Source organism: Gopherus flavomarginatus, chromosome 1 (assembly GCF_025201925.1).
Source record: "Gopherus flavomarginatus isolate rGopFla2 chromosome 1, rGopFla2.mat.asm, whole genome shotgun sequence".
NCBI classification, from domain to species: Eukaryota; Metazoa; Chordata; order Testudines; family Testudinidae; genus Gopherus; species Gopherus flavomarginatus.
In genome coordinates this window covers 81,908,681-81,928,379 of record NC_066617.1, presented here as the reverse complement: position 1 = coordinate 81,928,379, position 19,699 = coordinate 81,908,681, and the positions used below count along the sequence as shown (strand labels likewise).

The 19,699-nt window shown below is 40.2% G+C and overlaps 2 protein-coding genes across 5 annotated transcripts in view; both read left to right on the top strand.

The window, feature by feature from the left end:
* RASSF9 (Ras association domain family member 9) overlaps positions 1-6,852 on the top strand; it is a 40,306-nt gene extending 33,454 nt beyond the window's left edge. For all 4 annotated transcript variants that reach the window (XM_050935613.1, XM_050935615.1, XM_050935617.1 and 1 more), the window contains one exon: positions 1,504-6,852. In XM_050935613.1, coding sequence (XP_050791570.1) covers positions 1,504-2,779 — 1,276 coding nt within the window. In that variant the 3' untranslated portion in view covers positions 2,780-6,852. The remainder of the gene's footprint in view (positions 1-1,503) is intronic.
* Positions 1-19,699, top strand: part of LOC127042407 (uncharacterized) — a 333,399-nt gene that overhangs the window by 95,889 nt on the left and 217,811 nt on the right. The window lies entirely within an intron of this gene.

Genomic DNA, 19,699 nt, shown 5'->3' with positions numbered 1-19,699 from the left:
ACAATCACAATTCAAGTTTTTGGATTACATTTAATCTCCCAAACAGGGTAATAATTTAAGAAATGAAACCAGCAGAAATGTTTTAATAAGCAGGACGTAACAGTAATGAATCCAGATTAGGTTCTAATCCTGCTATGGCACATGAGCCTAGAAAAATACTGTGACTCAGTCTGAAATGCTAACTATTGTAGAATCAAAAACTTCATATGTCAACCACATTTCCGTTATCCTTGCATTTTTCAAACTTTCTACATGGATGTGGATTAAAGTTTGTTCATTTGAATGTACAGAGACTACAAGAGAAGATTCACAATAATGTAATGTGCTCACAGGATGTATCTAGAGCTAAACAGTGGGACAGATCCTTGAGTGTGGCCAGGCTACATGGGGGCTCTTTTCTGACTTTCTGGTGCCACTGTCCGATATAAACTGAAGCAGTTGAATGGAATTAATCCTGGATATCTGCTCAGTGTGGTGTACTGGCCTTTCCTCTTCACCACATTGCCTGCACTGGCAGCAGGGAGGAATGGAGCTGTAGATGCCTCTAAGACAGCTCTGCATCAATAGGTGTAATCCTTTGGAGATGCCATATTTGGAAATTCTAGGTCACCTCCTCCAAAATCACAAAATGGGTGTAAAAATTATGACTGGGGTTTTTGGTGGGGTTTTTTGGGAGAGGGAGGAGTTGGTTTTTTTTCATTTTAAATAATCTTGGGGTTCTTTTTATTTGCTTTTTGGTTTTGGACCCTTTCACATTCACTCAGGTCACATTTTGATGCTTTTCTCCATAACCACAAGAGCTAGATTTTTTTTTTAATTTTTTTTTTTTGATGAAAGCTGAGATTCTCCCATAATCATTTGAATACAGGATCTGGGGCTTTAAGAAAAACACTGTATATCACCAAAACATTCAATAAAATTCATGAGAGTTGGCAACACTACAATGATGTGGGGCAAAGGGACTGCAGATTTGTCTCAGCATCACAATATTTCTTTTTATTTTATCTCCTGTAGGGTTCACATGATTTGTGGTGGCTTAGTGATTCATTCAAAAAAATCTGGATGTTTATCCCAAGCTTCTGGACCTGTATTATCTACAAATTATACTGCTATCTTGTGAGAAAAGACTTTCTTTTGAGATTCCTGGTATTCCTTGATTCAGCTGGGAGCATAATACAATTAGAATAGCACTTTATATGAATCTATATTTCTGGTCTTTGAGTGAATTGCATCCAGGTGTTCAGAGAAAAGGGAGGGAAAGGGTTTTAAAATTAATATATAAGAATCTAAAAAAGAGGTTTGGACTTGTAGTTGGGCTAAAATTCAGGTAGGTTGGTATTTTTTCCCCTTTGGTCCAGTGAGAGAGAGGCAGGCAGGCCGGTGTTCTCTCCATTTACATTGCCCACCATTTGACAGTTTATATCAAGGATAAATGGATTGTCATTTCAATTCACACACTGCATGCCACTGATGTAACTCATATTTGATGTTTCCTTATTCTAGATCTCCAGACAAGAACATGGCTTCTGATGAAAGGGAGATAGTGGTTTGGATATGCCAGGAGGAGAAAATTGTGTGCGGACTGACAAAGCGCACAACCTGTGCTGACGTGATCCAGGCTCTACTAGAGGATCATCAAGCTACATTTGGAGAAAAAAGGGTTCTTTTTGGACAACCTAGAGATTATTGTATCATAGAAAAATGGAGAGGCTCTGAGCGGGTCCTTCCCCCGCTGACAAAAATGCTGAGACTTTGGAAGGCCTGGGGAGAAGAGCAGCCCAATTTGCACTTTGTTCTGGTGAAGTCAGATGCTTTCCTCTCATTTCCATTGTGGAGGACAGCTGAAGCAAAGATAGTACAAAACATAGGAAGACAATGGGAGCTCAGCCCAGCGAATTACATGAAGATGTTGCCAGTGGATAAGCAAAAGAGGATTGTTAGAAAGACTTTCAGGAAACTGGCCAAACTTAAACAGGACAATACTCTGCAAGAGCGAGACAATATGGAGACATTGATTCATCTGATCATTTCCCAAGATCATACCATTCATCAGCAAGTCAACAGAATGAAGGAATTGGATACGGAAATTGAAAAATGTGAAGCCAAATTCCATCTAGTTCAGGTAGAAAATGATGGAGAAAGTTATGTGCAGGATTCTTATTTCATGGCTACTCCAAATGATGCTGAGCAACAAACACATGTGCCACATAGTCAACATCAGATACATGAATACTTGAGCAAAAGTGATGGAATTTTACAGATGGAAGAAGGACTGAAACATCACAAACTACTCATTGAAAAGCTCTGTGCCGAAATTGAAGAAGAGGTAAAAGGTGTATGCACTGAAAAAAATGGAGATGGTAAATGCATGGCAGAGGCCTTAAATGGCCAACTAGAATCCTCAAATTTAGAAAGTGTCAAACATGAGTTGGAAAAAAGTACAAAAGATGGCTTGAGAATCCACTCTCACTTGAGCTGCATTCAGAAAGAGCTTACTTACAGGGACTTGCTGCTGCAAAAGAAGGAAAAAGAATATGAACTCCTTGCAGAAGAATTTAATTCACTGCATATCAAAGACAAAATTGAATCCAGATTTCCAGCTAATGAAGAGCAAGCAAAAGGCAGCGAGGTTACCAACAAGTGTGTCGCAGTGCCAGACTTTGTTCGTAAAGTGACTAATTTAGACATAAATGATACGGACTCTGACACTGGAATCAGCTCAACTCATAGTCAGGACTCTGAAACAGCTTTAGGAGACATGATATTGTTGTCAACATAGCTGGAGGCCATTGTGCACATGACAGAGAGCAATATAAAAACAACCATCTTTGGGGGATATTTATCCTTTTAATACTCTTGCTATCATAGGGTATGTCTACACTGCAGCTGGAAATGAGCCTCCCAGCCTGGATAGACAGACTTGTACTAGCAGAGCTTGAGCTAGCTCGCCAAAAACAGCAGTATGGATGTCGCGGCTAGGGCTGCAACCTAGGCTGTGAAGCCAGCCCAACCCCCTAGACTTGAGAGCCCGAACTACAGCCCAAAGAACAACATCCACTGTTTTTAGTGTGTTAGCTTGAGCCTCACTAGTGCAAATCTGTCTACTCAGACGGGGAGGATATGGTATAAGACATGCCCATATCGTCGCAGACCTCAAGGTGTTGACTACTCTGGCCCCAATCCAACAAAGCACTTTAGTATGTGTGTAATTATGAACACAAGGGACTACACGTGCTCAAACTGACACACATACTCTAGCATGTAAGTAATCCCGTGTGTTTACAGTTACACACGTGCTAAAGTACTTTGCTGGATTGGGGGTCGGAGTGCTCAGGGTTTTGTGAGACTGAGCTTCATTGAGACAAAAGTATTCTGATGGGAGATGGCCTGAACCAAAATTCCAGATCTGAACCCCTCTGATCTTTGGGTCCATCTCTACATCTGACCATCCTTTCAGGAATGTGGACATAAGGAATAGACCAATTTAGACAGACAACTTGATTATCTGCTCTGTTACACTGGCTTTCTTCAACTGGAGTAACAGGGTTTAGGATAAGGCACACAATTGGTTAAAATGTAGTTTTCATGATACTGTAGAGCTGATAAAAAGCATATACTTTTTATGTTGTATATTTAAATTTCATTACCACAGATCACAAAGGGTAAAATTTTCAAAAGCACTTAAGTGCCATTTTCATAAGTGACTTAAGCACATAGATTTATGTCTACACTGCAATTAAAACCCAATGGCTGGCCCATGTCAGCTAAGGGGCTGTTGAATTGTAATGTAGACATTCAGGTTTGGGCTCGGGCTGGAGCCCAAACATCTACACCACAATTAAACAGCCCCTTAGCCCAGGCCCCTTGAGCCCAAATCAGCTGACATGGGCCAGCTATGGGTGTTTAATTGCAGTGTAGGCATACTCAAGCAGTCTCAGTCCCATTGACTTTCAGCAAGATTTAGGGTTGAAAGTTAATCTGGAATAGGGTAAGTAAGAATTTAAAGTTAATTGTTCCTGATTTAACACCATGTCTGGAATTTCTTATTCCAAAATGAGAGCTTCCATACAGGGAGTTAATCAGGAATAATTAATTAGGAATAGCTGAATAACTCCCTGTGGTAGACAAGCCCTTAGGCTCCTAAAGACCAGGTCTTCAGAGGTTTTTAGGACCTAACTACCATTGAAATTGGTGGGAGTTAGATGCCTAATACTTTTGAGGATCTGGCCCCTAAGTCACTTAAGAATGTCTGTCTGAAAATTTACCCTGAAATCTGACAATGTATTTAATGGGAACTATGTACTAGCTAAGCAACACAAGTTCAGTCAGATCCTGGACTTAAGTCTTAAACAATGAATGAAAAGATGACGTATAGATAGCATAAATCTAAAAAAATGTCAACTACATTCTTTTCCTATCCTATATTTTGGCGTTCATTAGTGTCCTCCCACTACCAGTATCTGCCAGTCATCAGGTTTTCAAAATAACTAGAACACTGTGGATTTAAGATTGTAAATATGACTTTGGAGAGCAACATTTCCTGAACACCACAAATTGTTTGTTTGTTTTTAAAGACTTGTGAACTCTGGACTTTATGAAGAGAGTTTGTGTTTGCAGGTATCTGTCTTGGATGTCTTAATATATTTTATCACTCAACATTATATAGAATGATTGGGATGCTTCAAGTGTAACGTGGAGCTCAGCTACATGAGTTCTTGATGTAAACTCAGATCTACAGCAAACAAGATATCTTAACTTTGTAATAATTTATTAACACAACTCAGCATCTTTTGTACTCTGTGTGTCATGTACTGATATTAGACGTTGCATGCAGTTCTCAGTTCAGAGCTTTGAATGTTGAGAGCAGACTAATGTATTTCATGAGTTCTTGTGCAGTTAGAGATTTTGTTTAATGTGTCAGCAGTTTTTATAAATACAGTTGCTAGCCTGTCTTTTCCTATTGAAATTCTTTCCTATGCAGAAGGCCCGCACTATGTCTTTGGGCCACTTCATTCCCACATATGCCCTCCATCAAAATAGGGTTTTTTGCAGAGCTGGGTAGTTGATTTTTCAAGTAGGTGGCAATTCTAAAAATAATAATACGAAGAATTAGGTTAGATTGAACCAAATCTGAAAATGTCTAGAATTTTCAGTGAATTGGAAAAGTCCATTTCAGCTCTGCTCCGGAATGGGGATTGAAAACTGGGTTACCCACATCCCAGGTGAATGCCCTCCTAGAAAATTAAAGTGAAGGAGAGGGACAGCAGCACCTTCACTGCCTCTGTTCCCATCAACACCAGTGCTACTGCTGGTTGCTTTGTTGCTCAAACCATACATGTTAAATCTGCGGATTGACCAAAACATTTTCCATTGAACAATTAAACTGAAAACAACTATGCCTAGTTCTCTTTATGTGATCCACAGACCTTGTGCTGGCCCTCCAGAAAGGGGTGAATTTCACCCACACTGCATGCTTAATTGTGCACCCATTCCTTGTAATGTGTAGATCCAAAGGATATTGCTCTCTATTGAGAGGGGGAAAAAAGCAAGAAAACCAAGGCAGGATACAATATTTTGGTTTTTTTTTTAAAATTCACAATGATTTGAAGCTCAGCCTCACTGTCTGCATCAAACCTGAATTCCTTAGATGGGCTTAAATAAGAAATACAATACATGCTCAGTGCTGTTTTAGCTCCCTCCTGTTGCTAAATCTCTGATAAAGTCAAGCTTAGCGCACTATCAAGGTATCTTGGGGGAAAAAAGCACTTTCCCAGTATTATCCTTTTGCCTTCTTTCCCTACTCAGTTAACAGAACATAAGAACGGCCACATTGGGTCAGATAAATGGTCCATCTAGCTCAGTATCCTGTCTTCCAACAGTGGCTAATGCCAGATGCTTCAGAGGGAGTGATCAGAACAGGGCAATTATCAAGTGATCCAGCCCCAGTTGTCCAGTGCCAGTTTCTGGCACCAGAGGCCTATGGACATTCGGAGCATGGGGTTACATCTCTGACTATCTTGGCTGAGAACTATTGATGGACTTATCCTCCATGAACTTATCTAAATCTTTTTTGAATCCAGTTATAGCTTTGGCCTTTACAACATCCCCTGGCCATGAGTTCCACAGGAAGTTGTCTTTCTTTTTCCTAGATTAGCTAAGATGTTTGCCTTCCCTTGGGAACTGCAAAATATTAACCCCTTATGTTTATTTCCTGTCTCTCTTAACTCGTGCTTCTCTGGCACCCTTGCACTCTGATTTTATGACTCATGCAATTCCATTGGGTGAGCAATACTTACTGATTAAGGGAAACACAAAGAATTGCTGCATGATGGTGCAACAGCTCAGACTGTGGGGAAAAAAATCTCCTCACCAAAGAATAAAAGGGTATGAATTAGAGTAAAATATTGGGGAAGTCAGTACACTGGATTGAAGTGGAGGAAGGGAGAAGTGTTATTTTGATGACAAATAGTTATCTGTTGAGGATGGGGAAGAATAGCCAGGTGAGTGGGCCTGCACCACTGCTATTTTGAGTTGGGATAATTTGGATCCAGATATGAATCCAGGACAAGAACCTCAGCTGTTATAAAATGGTGTAGCTGAAGTCAGTTAAGAGGCACCGATTTACACCAGATGAGAATTTGATCCGCGAACTGGCAAGGACTTCACTGAAGAATTCACTCTTGCATATATAAAATAACCAATATAGCCTCTGCTGTTTTCCCAATGCATACTGGATATAATTCCAAGTTTCTGCATGATTAATGTGTAATTTTACAAATTTGATGGAACCAGATAAGTAAAAATGTAATTACCTGTTTCAGGCTCTTGACGACTCTTTCATTTAGAAGACAAATAAAAGAACATAATTATCACTTGATTATGTAGAAGTGTACAGTCTCTGCTATTCATTTACATGGTCAATAACTACAGTATAACTTCAGAATTATTGCATGATTGTCTATTCTGCAATACCCAAGAAATTTTATCACTTCAAAACTAAGGGCCAAATTTGATCCTCCAGTCTTGAGTGCATGAAGTGGAGGGACGGGGGAAATGTCTTCTGTCTGAAATATGTGCATGTATTTACGGGCCCTAATGCAGTGCATTCAAGTCTAGCAAATAGGTTGAAGTTCAGAGTTGAACCTTCATTATAAGGCTTTAGGCTGGCAACACATATAAGCTACCACTTTTTCCAAAGGCATCATTACTGATTTCTTTACATTTCCACTCTTGAATGAAGCAGACTACTGGAGCATTCATGGTGGCATTGTTGATGATGGAAATTCAAAAAGTATATTGTATGGCAAAAGCATATGTGACGGGTTTGGTCACAGAGATCCCCTTGGGACTGTCACCTGATCTGCTGAAATTACCTCTGAGCCCGTTTTCCCTGACAGCTTGGGACTTCCAGAACCCTGCCTTGTTGAGCCAGACATGCTAGCCTGCTGCAACACAGACCTGGGGTCTGGGCCACGCCTCCAAAGCTGCAGACTTATCAGAAAACAGCTCAGCAGATTACCTATTTCCAGCACCCAGACACGCAGTTCCCAATGGGATCCAAACCCCAAATAATCTGTTTTACTCTGTAGAAAGCTTATACAGGGTAAACTCATAAATTGTCTGCCCTCTATAACATTGATAGAGAGAGATGCACAGCTGCTTGCTCCCCTAGGTATTAATCACATTCTAGGTTTATTAATAAGTGATTTTATTAAGTATAAAAAGTAGGTTGTAAGTGGTTTCAAGTAATAAAAGACAGAACAAAGTAATACACCAGGCAAAATAAAGCAAAAACACGCAAGTCTAAGCCTAATACATTAAGAAACTGATTACAGCTAATATCTCACCCTCCAAGATGTTCCAATAAGCTGCTTTCATAGACTAGACTGCTTCCTAGTCTGGGCCCAATCCTTTCCCCTGGTACAGTCTTTGTTAGTTCCAGCAGACATCTCAGGTGGTAAGTAGTGGTTCTCTTATGGTTGGCAGCCAATTTTGTTCTGCTCCATCCCCTTTTATAATTTTGGCACAATGCAGCAATCTTTTGTCTGTGCTTGTCCCCACCCCCACCTCATCAATGGAAAAGTACAAGGATTAAGATGGATTCCAGTATCATGTGACATGGTCCCATGTCATGTGAGACCCTAGCATCCATTCTTCCTGGGCTGGCCTACACATACACAGGAAGTTTTGCAAGTAAACAGAGCTATTTACAGTTTATTGGTTCTGAATCACCCTTAATGACTTCCACTTAATATGTTGACACCAGTAATACCAGTTTATATCTTATTCTCCTAACTTCAGACATATAAAGAATACATGCAAACAAATAGGATGAACACACTGATTAGATTATAAGCGTTGTAATGATACCGTCAGACCTTTTGCGTAAAGCATATTCCTGTTACATCATATTTACATTCATAAGCATATTTTCATAAAGCATATGGAATGCAATGTCACAGCGTAGTTATATTCTTTACTCAGTAATATTTCATTAACTTTACTCAGAATAAATTACCTATCTCCAATGTATGTCATGTTGTCCATACTGGACCATCATCTTAAAGAAAGTAGAGGGCTGAAAAATAGAAACCCCTCATCCCACCACACCCTCAAAAAATCATGTTTTTGAAAATAATTTCATCCCGAACCAGGACAATATGTCAAAAACATGACATATTTTGCAGGAAGGGTCTTTAAGATCAATGTCAGTTGTAGGCAAACCCAAAGAGATTTTTTTTTTTTGGCTTCCTAGTTGCCTGCAGGGTAGGTCTTGTCAAATTCACAAGTGATATTGACAAGAGCCTGCAGCCTGGCTGCTCTGACTCCCAGCCTCCTCACCTAAGCTCCAGGGCAAAGAAGCATAGACAGGCAATTTTTTTAGACTCTTCTTCCTTCCAACTCTGCCAACTTGCTGCCTCTGCATTCTTAGAACTTGTGGGGAGGTCAGGAACAGCCCACTCGGAAAGCTTTTGTCAATTTCATTGACAGAAAGCAAAATTGGCAAGAGTCTTTAAGGCAGGCAGCCAGGGACCTTGCTGGGAAGTGGGGGTGGGGGTCTTTGTTTTGTCAAAACTGAGATCTTCTCACGGAAAATTTCAGTTTTGTGAAAAGGGCATTGTTTATCAAAAAACTGTTTGAATTTAAAAAAAATTTGACCAGCTCCAGTCGAGAGGAAGAACTATTGTTCTAACTAATGCCCTGATTTAGCAAGTAGTCCCAATGATGTCAGTGATTTCACCTACTGATTTAAGAAGCATGTCCTATTTTGCTTAGCAGCTGTGTTAGGATGAAGGCATTCTTTGAGTAAATAGATAATTTGGAGGAATGAGAGAACTCCTCTGAATATTAGAACTCTCCTGAAAACAAAGAGCAAAAATTCTCTTTTCTCCTCCCATATCCCCATCCAATATACTTAATAAAAATACGCTTATCAAATTAAAGCCTTTTCATTTTTCCATTCATTAAATAAAGCAAATGTTTACATATTTTCTTTTTCTAATAAATGATGTTTACATGTGAAAAGTATTTCGACTGACGTTGCTTAGAAACTGAACATACTGTTAAGAGCAGAATTCTAATTGGAATTCCAAAGCTTTTCTTTTAAAGTTATGTTAAAGCAGTTCTCAAACTATGGGGAGGGCCTCCCAAGGGAGGCGCGAGCTGTGTGCTTTTTTTTTTTCTTTTTCCTTAAGAGCTCTGGCAGTCAGCTCATGGTGGCTGGGGCTTGTGCAGAAGGGCTGTGCATACCTGGGAAGTGGGGGAATGGGATGAAAGGGACAGCTTGAACCTCACTGCCCCAAGGCTGACAGCTGGAGTCCTGCTGGCCAGGATCTCCTTCCCACATCCTCAATCTCTCACTGGGAGGCGGCAGCAGGGCTCCAGATGTCAGCCTCAGGGTGGCAGCAGCAGTGCAGAAGTAAAGGTGGCAATGGGGTGCTAAATCTACTGTGACTTTTCACATTGCCACCCGTACTTCTGCGCTGCTGGCACAAAGCTGGCTTCAGAGCTGAGTGCCTGGCCAGCAACTGCTCTCTCTACTCGACCTTCAGAGCTGAGTGGTGGTATATGTACTTTGGAGGGGGAGCATAAATGACTGCAGACATAAAAATGAGGGGGGGGCACAATCAAATTTGAGAACCACAACATTAGGCCATCCCTTCCTTGCTGATTTGTGGTTGGATTACCCTAAGTAACAATGACTATGATTTCTTCAAGTTACAGCACTTGCATAATGATTCTATGTATGTTTCCTTTTTCTTCACCTGTGTTTATCCTTCTGGGTATCTTAGTGGTGGATTTAAAAGCCAGCTAGATTATTTGGCATTTTATCAGATGCCAAAATAACAGACTACCCAATAGAGTTCTCAAGGCTCAATCTGAAATTATAGGACTAATTGGATTAAATTATCAGGGTCTTTATTGTACAACCAAATTTCCCTGTAGACTCAATGGAGGAAAAAAAACAAAACCAAAAGCTTTCCCCTATAATACATATTTAAATGTTTTAAGATGCTTTTTTTTTCAATTTAAATTATTGCTTTCATAAGAGTGGGATTCTGGCCTATGCAATGTGAACATACCGAGGGGCATTTGTAAGTTTTCGAGTGCTAACAAATTCAAAATTATTCACTACAATGGGCTAAATCTTGAAGTCCTTACTCAAGCAAAATTTACCTTGACTTCAGCTAGTTTTGCCAGAGTAAGCTACAGCCATATCAACAGATCAACATGTTACTAACACTTGGCTTTCACATAGGACATGACTTTTCAGAGATGCTAAGCCCCCACATGCTGACTGTCTTCAACTTGAGTTGTTGGGTGCACAATATCTCGGAAAAATCAACCTCATATGATGCAGTCCTGCCCCACTGAAGTCAGTGGGAGATTGGCTATTAACATCAATGGGAGCTAGATCAGGTCCATAATGCTATACAGACTAAGGTCTGATTCAGGAAACTATTCCAATTAAGGAAATAAAAAGCACATGCTTAAGTTTAAGCAGGTGCTTAAGTATTTTGATGAGTTGGGTTATGTACTTAAATCTTTCATATATATTTGCTAAACAGATGTGGTGTAAGTTAATATTTTACAGAAGGGAAAGCTAATGTATTAGAATAAAAATAGGCTCTAGAAAACCTAACTAGAATTCAGATTTTTATACCTTTAGATTTAGTTGGATTTTTTTATATTAACAGAAGCACTTAAAACTGTGTCCAAAACCATTTTCCAAAGGTTTATGCAGCTGACAAGCTACATAAAATGAAGAATGTATGTGCTAGATCTGTTGAATCCTATGTATAGGTGTGAAATTCTAGTCATTGCGCATGTAAATGCAAGCTTCTGCTTGTATAACCCATAAGTATACATTTGGCCTGACTCACCTGTTCCTTGGGCATTTGAAAATGTGGCTTATAATGTTTATCCCCTTCACTGACTTTCATTTCTGGAGAATTATTCTTTAACAATACCGTAGTAAAAAAAATAATAATTATCCTGATTATCACTTGCTTATCTCCAGTAAAATAATTAAATCATCTAGGACAAAATAGCCTTGCATCACTACCTAGGTGAAAGTCCAGAGTCATTTTCAATGATTGTTTTCATTCAGAAGGATCAGATGCAAAGACATCTTGGATCAGAATTTCAATTTTTGTTTTCTAGCTGCAAAATTTTGAGAAAACAAAATTGAAATGCCACACAATGCAGAATATTAAAAGGTGTACATCTAAGTCTACATAGTGTCTGCAGCTCAATTCTAGACCATAGGTGTCAGAAGACCGCTACCTGCCTGAAGAAATGGCTGGCACTTCCTCCCTATACAGTAGGACTTCAGAGTTACGAACACTTGAGTTATGAACTGACCAATCAACCATACATCTCATTTTAGAGCTGGAAGTACACAATGAGGCAGCAGCAGGGGGAAAAAAGGAAAATATAGTACAGCATGGTTAAACTAAAACTATTTAAAAAAATAAAGGGAAAGCAGCATTTTTCTTCTGCACAGGGGCGGCTCTAGACATTTCGCCATCCCAAGCACAGCGGCATGCTGCGGGGGGCGCTCTGCCAGTCGCCGGTCCCGTGGCTTCGGTGGACCTCCCGCAGGCGTGCCTGCGGAGAGTCCACTGGTCCTGAAGCTTCGGGACAGAGAAGGCATGCAGGAAGTAGTGGGACCAGTGGAGCCTCCACAGATAAGCCTGCGGGAGGTCCACCGGAGCCGCCTGCCGCCCTCCAGGTGAGCGGCAGAGCACCCCACACAGCATGCAGCCCCAAGCACACGCTTGGCATGCTGGGGCCTGGAGCTGCCCCTGCTTCTGCATAGCAAAGCTTCAAAGTCAATGTTCAGTTGTAAACTTTTGAAAGAACAATAATGTTTTGTTCAGAGTTACGAACATTTCAGACTTACAAACAACATCCATTCCTGAGGTGTTCATAACTCTGAGGTTCTACTGTATTCGGAGCTCTGGACAGACATCTTCTTAGTCAGTTTTTTCTCATGAAGCCAGCATTATCTTGTCATTGAAGCACAGGAGAAGCATGGACTCTTCTGAGCTGGTATTAGATTGTGGTGACAGATCAATCCTTCTGAATAGAATCTACAATGTTCAATCCTTTCAACTGGTTTGAATAAGTCTAGATCATGTGAACATGAATTTTATCTGACTGTTCACCCACCTTTAATTTAATTCCAGTTCTCCTTTCTTTACTTCAGATATCTATCAGTTATGTGTCTGGGGCTCCATGCAACTTCCATTGATTTCAATGTCTTCCCAGCCCTGAAAGGACTAACACCTGACCACACTTAAACCTCTTTCAGTTCCTTCCTTCAAGGAATAGTTTATTAATTCAAACAACAAAAATTAGCAAAGTTACACAAGTCAAAGCTTTTCCACTGACCAACACAGGCCACAGAGGACTAACTCTGTGTGTCTGTCTCTTTCTTCTACAGGGCCACTCACAGACCTTCAGCTGAACTCAGAATACTTTATAAGGACTACCTGATCCATCCCAGCTGGGTCTCAAACAGGGCTAGCTGGCCACAGACCTCCTGGCCCTTAAGAGTATGTCTACACAGTTCCTGGAAGTGAGCCTTCCAGCCCCGGCTGACAGACTTAGGCTAGCAAAGCTCACACCAAGGCTCTAAAAATAATCTTTAAGGTGCCACGGGACTCCTTGTTGTTTTTGTGGATACAGACTAACATGGCTACTCCCTGACACTTAAAATAGTTGTGTGGATAGTTCTTTGAAGTTGCTGCTTGGGTTAAAACTCAGGCTCTGCAACCCACCCCCCTCCCTAGATGTCATTGCAGGAAAGGAAGAGAGAGAGTAGGAGCCTAACTGAGGGGTGAGTAAAAGAATAGAATGAATGAAAAGAAGGAAGGATAAAGGAAAAGCAAAAACCAAACAAAATCATCACATTTATACTCATAAAAATGGTTAGAAAAGGAAAGCAAAACAAAGGAATACACACACATGGAATGGAGAATTCTTGAAAATTTGATCCATTTCTGGGCACAAGTGAATTCAGGTTTTTGGGTCACATCCATCAGCACTGTATTTCCAGATTAGTTTTGAATCAAATTGGGAATCAGGTACAACTATTTAACAGTGAAGTTAATCTTCTTCAGGTTGGCAAGGAAAAGCGATAATATCATCTTCACTTGGAGTCCTTCAATTGGCACTGGTTGTCTTTATGATCCAATTCAACCACAAGCTAGTGTGCTTGACAGCATTACACAGTAGAGAAGAATGATGTGCTCCACTGCAGAAATTATTAGTGAAATTCTATGGCTATGTTATACAGGTCAGACCAAATGATATTAAGTTGCATTCTGGCCAACTAGGAATGATTCTGAGGATGATCAGGACTAGTGTATACCAATGAAGGACTCTACACTCATGCTGTAGATTGCATGAAGCAGGTGATGGGGAATGGCAGAGCACTTGTGCTAAAATCCCTCCTGCCTTCAAGAGCAAGCACAAGGGTTATTGCAGCCTTAGGCCACAGTAACCGTGAATGAGCTTCTGAAGGACATTTGGGAGAAAGATGGATCAGACTGAAATCGTCTGAATGGGAAAACACCTTAAAGTTTGCTGTGGGAGGGCATTTCCCTACCCCTACTTCAATCATCATGTAGGTCAACCAATCCCACCTTTGCTGGGATGATAGCTTTATTTCAGAGTTCTCAGCCAAGAGTGGTTTCATTCAGGTGGAAGAGCAAAGCTCTGTTGTACTAGGTGCTGTAAAAATAAATACATCCCCTGCCCGAAGGAGTTTACCCTCTTAATTCGCAAAGGAAATATTATCATCCCTATTTTACAGGTGGGAAGAAAGCTAATGCTGGGCCTTTTTTTAAAAAGGGTAAACTGGATGACCCGGGTAATTATAGGCCTGTCAGCCTGATACCAATCCTGGGTAAGATAATGAAGCAGTTGATACAGGACTTGATTAATAAAGAATTAAAGGAGGGTAATGTAATTAATGAAAATAAACATGGGTCTATGGAAAATAAATCCTGCCAAACTAGCTTGATAGTCTTTTTTTATGAGATTACAAGTGGGATTGATAAAGGTAAGTGTTGATGTAATATACTTGGACTGCAGTAAGGTGTTTGACTTGGTACCACATGATATTTTGATTAAATAATTAGAACAATATAATGGTACACATTAAATGGATAACTGGATAATGGATAGGTATCAGAATATAACTGTAAACAGCGAATCTTCATCAACTGGGTGTATTCTAAGGTGGGGGGTGTCCCTCCGCACTTAGTCCTATGCTATTTAGCATTTTTATCAATGATCTGGAAGAAAACAAAATCATCACTGATTAAGTTTGCAGATGATCCAAAATTTGGGGGAGTGGTAAAATAATGAAGAGGCCAAGTCACCAATTCAGCACTATCTGGATCATTGGTGCAAGCAAACAATGTGCATTATAATATGGCACAGATGTAAATGTGTAGCTCTGGGTAAAAAGAATGTGGGCCATACTTACAGGATGGTGGACTCTAGCCTGGGAAACTGTGTCTCTGAGAAATATTTGGGGGTCAGGGTAGATAATCAGCTGAACGTGAGGTCCCCCTCTGACGGTGTGGCCAAAAGAACTAGTGAGATCCTGGGAGGCATAAACAGGGGAATCTCAAGTAGGAGTAGAAGGATTATTTTACCTCTTTATTTGGCACTGATGAGATCTCTGCCAGAATACTGTTGTCAGTTCCCACAACTCAAGAATGATGTTGATAAATTAGTGATGGTTCAGAGAAGATCCTTGAGAATGATTAAAAGATTATAAAACATGCTTTATAGTGGTAGACTCAAAGAGCTCAATCTATTTAGCATAATAAAGAGAAGGTTATGAAGTGACTTGATCAGTCTGTAAGTATCTTTGTGAGGAACAATTATTTAATAATGGGCTCATCAGTCAAGCAGAGAAAGGTATAATGATTCAAAGTGGCTGGAAATTGAAGCTAGACAAGTTCAGATTGAAAACAGGGCATACATTTTTAACAGTGAGAATACAATAATTAACAATTGGAATAATTTAGCAAGGTTCGTGGAGGATTCTTCATTAATGACAATTTTTTAAAATCAAGAATGAATGTTTTTTTCTAAAAGATATCCTCTAGGAAGTATTTTGCAGACGTTCTATGGCCTGTGTTATACAGGAGGTCAGACTAGATGATCAAAATTGTCCCTTCTTACCCTGAAATCTATGAATTAACAGAGGCATTTGGACATCTCTATCAGAATCAGATCTTCTACAGTGTATGCTACCATCTTAGCTACAAGGGCATCCTTATTCTCAAGACCAGCCTTCTTTTCTCTGGGATGGATTCTGCCACCATACTCAGTCTGAGTCATACCCTATTCCTTGAATAGAAACAATGTATGTACTCATTGAATAAGGTATCAATGGACTAAATTGACACAGCCCTTACTCAGTCACAGAGACCAAGAAGAGACCATTTATTCCTCTACTCATTCCTTCTAAGATTGCAACACCCGTCACAGGGCTGAAACAACCAGGGCTTATATGCTTCATATTTTTCCCAAGTGGGTGGGATAGTGGTAGAGAGGAACAAGAAGAGGGAAAATCCTGTGCTCAGCTGTTTACCCCAACGACCTGGCTTGGATAAGTGAAGTAAGTTCCTACTTCCTTGCTCACCAGAGCAAAGGGGGAATAGGAGAGGAATTGTGGCTCTCTGAGATGTAATTCATTCTCTGGGGTACTCTTGGGGTTGGACAGCTACATGGCACCCCTTACTTTGTGCTAACTGTGAAGTTAAAATCCAGTTCCAAGGGTATAATCTTAGCCCTATTGAAGTCAATGCCAAAACTCTCAATGAGTTCAGTGGGCCCAGGATTTCACTCAAAGCGAGTAAGGGTGGCAGAACCTGGCTTTTGGTCCTTAATATCTAATTTCCTATTATCTTTGGTCTAGTTTACTCTGACATGGGACAGGTCTTCTGTGTATATGAGTTAATGAACCTTTTTATTTTAAATATTCTTTCTGGATCACAAGGCACATAGGTCAAGGTCACAGTCTGTTTAGGCCATATGATCTTTCTGCCCATGTAACCAGCGCTCAGCTCTCTTTTATGGTTAATACCATAAGAGTGCAGCAACAATGAGGACTTCTAAAAGCCATTTCCTAAGAATGTCTTCATCTTATATCCTTAAACGCACACACGGATCCCACAATGATGTTAGGAGGAAGCTGCATGTTATATAGTTTAGTGGAGGGTCAGAAAAGTTGTTTATATGATACCAGTGCAAGAAGTCCATTAAATGTACTTAGAACAAATGTCAAAAGCATCAGAAAACAATGCTGTGGGGCTTGATATTGACACGTACTCTTTTAAATTGCAGGCTATTGATTTGCTGTCTGGTGCACACATCAGGGAAGAAGTCATTTCATCCTTTTTAGTTAATGTTCCACAAGGCAACACATAAGGGGGTCTGAAATGCCCCCCACCCCACAAAGCTGCAGGCAACAAAAGTTCACTTCTTCCCCTTTCCCATACCATTTTTTTTTCTCTTTTGATTTAAACTTATGTGCATCTGGCTGCCTCTCTGCGTCAAGAGCTTGTGTGTTAGTGTAAAAATTGGCCTTAAAAAGTTACTTTAATTGCAAACTTATCTGTAAATAATCTGTGACAGTTCCTACAATGTTACAATAATCTATCATAACAAAAGTTGGTAGAAAATAAGTTGTTTTTAATAATGAATATTATATGCTGGTGCAAAGAAACCAGAGACTAAATTAGTTCAGGCAACAAAGGCCTGCTGATTTGATTCAGGGACAATGTTGCAAACGTGCTTGGTAAAATAGAAGATGTAAAACCAAAAATTAATGACTCAAAATTGGTGTGTCAAAAATGCCTAATATGTGGACAAAAATAATGAGGGGGATAAACTATGCCACCCATTTTTTTGCCCTTTTGAAAAGAGATTTTCAAAATCTTGGTAGCTCTTGCCTCATCCCATCTCATCTCAATTTCCCTGACTCCAAAGACAGAGGGAGAAGCCCAGACCAAAGAATGTTCTTCCTGAGCAGCAATATTGGTTACAGAACTCTTTTTTTCCTCTATGTGTCCTGAAAGTCATCAAGTCATCCATGCCTCAGCCCATCAGTGGGGATAGCTAATCCCCCAAACCACAGAGATATATAAGATCCAGTTCTATGTCCCTTCCCTTTTATGTTACTATCTATCCCTGCCCTATCATACCCTCTCTCTCACACTCAGTTTTTCATTGAATCCTGGAATAAACTGCATAAGATAATGTCTCTGATTGAAACGTGAACCAGGGACCAGGCAACAGGTGTTGTGGTCGACCTGCCAACCAAAGCATTCATTTGTAACTGACCGGCCATCCAGGATTTCAAAAACATCAACAAAAGCCTTTGCTTCCATCTTCCCCAGCCATTTCTATCCTCTCTCTTCTCCTCGTCTTTGTCTGTCTGTCTTCATCTATCTGGCTGTAAAAAAAAAAAGAGAAGTGAATAGCCTTCACACATCAGGACTGAGAGTAAAATTAACTCTTTCCTTTTTATCCAAAAAAAAAAAATTGTTAGTGAAAATAAGAGACTCTAATATTTTGCATTTAAAAGAAAAGAGAATTTCATAGGTTTTAATTGTTTGTTTTGCATCATTACTCATTTTCAGCTTCATTATAAATACTTGGTTTTGGTTTCTTGTTCTTTCTTGTGTTTCATGAATAAACTTTCACTTATAGAATGAGTGAACGAATGCTTTTAAGTGTTTGCCAAAAAACTGAATAAACCCACACCTCTATTTTTTAAAAAGCTTTGAAATACTGTTTCAGTGATGAAAAGTGAAAGTGTTAATAACACCTTTAAGTTGTTTAGCCCTTGAAATCAATACAACAGTGGTTAGAAAGACTCTAAACAAGATGAAGCTGTAAAATAATCCCCCACAAAAGGGGCTAAGGTGCAGAGCAGGACACTTTATACAACGGATCTCAGGTGTGATGGTTACAGCTGGTCAAAAAATTGTGAAGGGGGAGTGGGGCAGAGGATTGGGGGAATGTGATGTGTTTTCACTGAAATATGAATGTTGAAAAAAATAATCAAAGCTTTACTGATGGTGCAGATCAGGCCTTGATGAGAGACTTTGGAAGGGTCCCAGTTCTTGTTAATGTTTTTAATAAAGACATCTATGTCCTTAGATGGTGCCTTTGTTATTTATATATTTATTTATTACTAGTATTACTGTAGTGCCTAGGAGCTAGGTGCTGTACACACACAGAACGAAAAGACAGTTCCTCCCTGCAAGAGTCTTGCAAGCAAAGTATAAGACAAAGACAACAGATGTATGCAGACAGACTGGAAACAATGAGACGATATTGGTCAGCATGATAGTCAGTGGTCTCAGCACAACAGCTGCCTGACCAGTGTCATAGAATCATAGAATATCAGGGTTGGAAGGAACCTCAGGAGGTCATCTAGTCCAACCCCTGCTCAAAGCAGGACCAATTCCCAACTAAATCATCCCAGCCAGGACTTTGTCAAGCCTGACCTTAAAAACCACTAAGGAAGGAGATTCCACCACCTCCTTAGGTAACCCATTCCAGTGTTTCACCACCCTCCTAGTGAAAAAGTTTTTCCTAATATCCAACCTAAACCTCCCCACTGCAACTTGAGACCATTACTCCTTGTTCTGTCATCAGGTACCACTGAGAACAGTCTAGATCCATCCTCTTTGGAACCCCCTTTAAGTAGTTGAAAGCAGCTTTCAAATTCCCCCTCATTCTTCTCTTCTGCAGACTAAACAATCCCAGTTCCCTTAGCCTCTCCTCATAAGTCATGTGCTCCAGCCCCCTAATAATTTTTGTTGCCCTCCGCTGGACTCTTTCCAATTTTTCCACATTCTTCTTGTAGTGTGGGGCCCAAAACTGGACAGTACTCCAGATGAGGCCTCACCAATGTCGAATAGAAGGGAATGATCACAACCCTTGATCTGCTGGCAATGCCCCTACTTATACAGCCCAAAATGCCGTTAGCTTTCTTGGCAACAAGGGCACAGTGCTGACTCATATCCGGCTTCTCATCCACTGTAACCCCTAGGTCCTTTTCTGCAGAACTGCTTCCTAGCCATTTGGTTCCTAGTCTGTAACAGTGAATGGGATTCTTCCGTCCTAAGTGCAGGACTCTGCACTTGTCCTTGTTGAA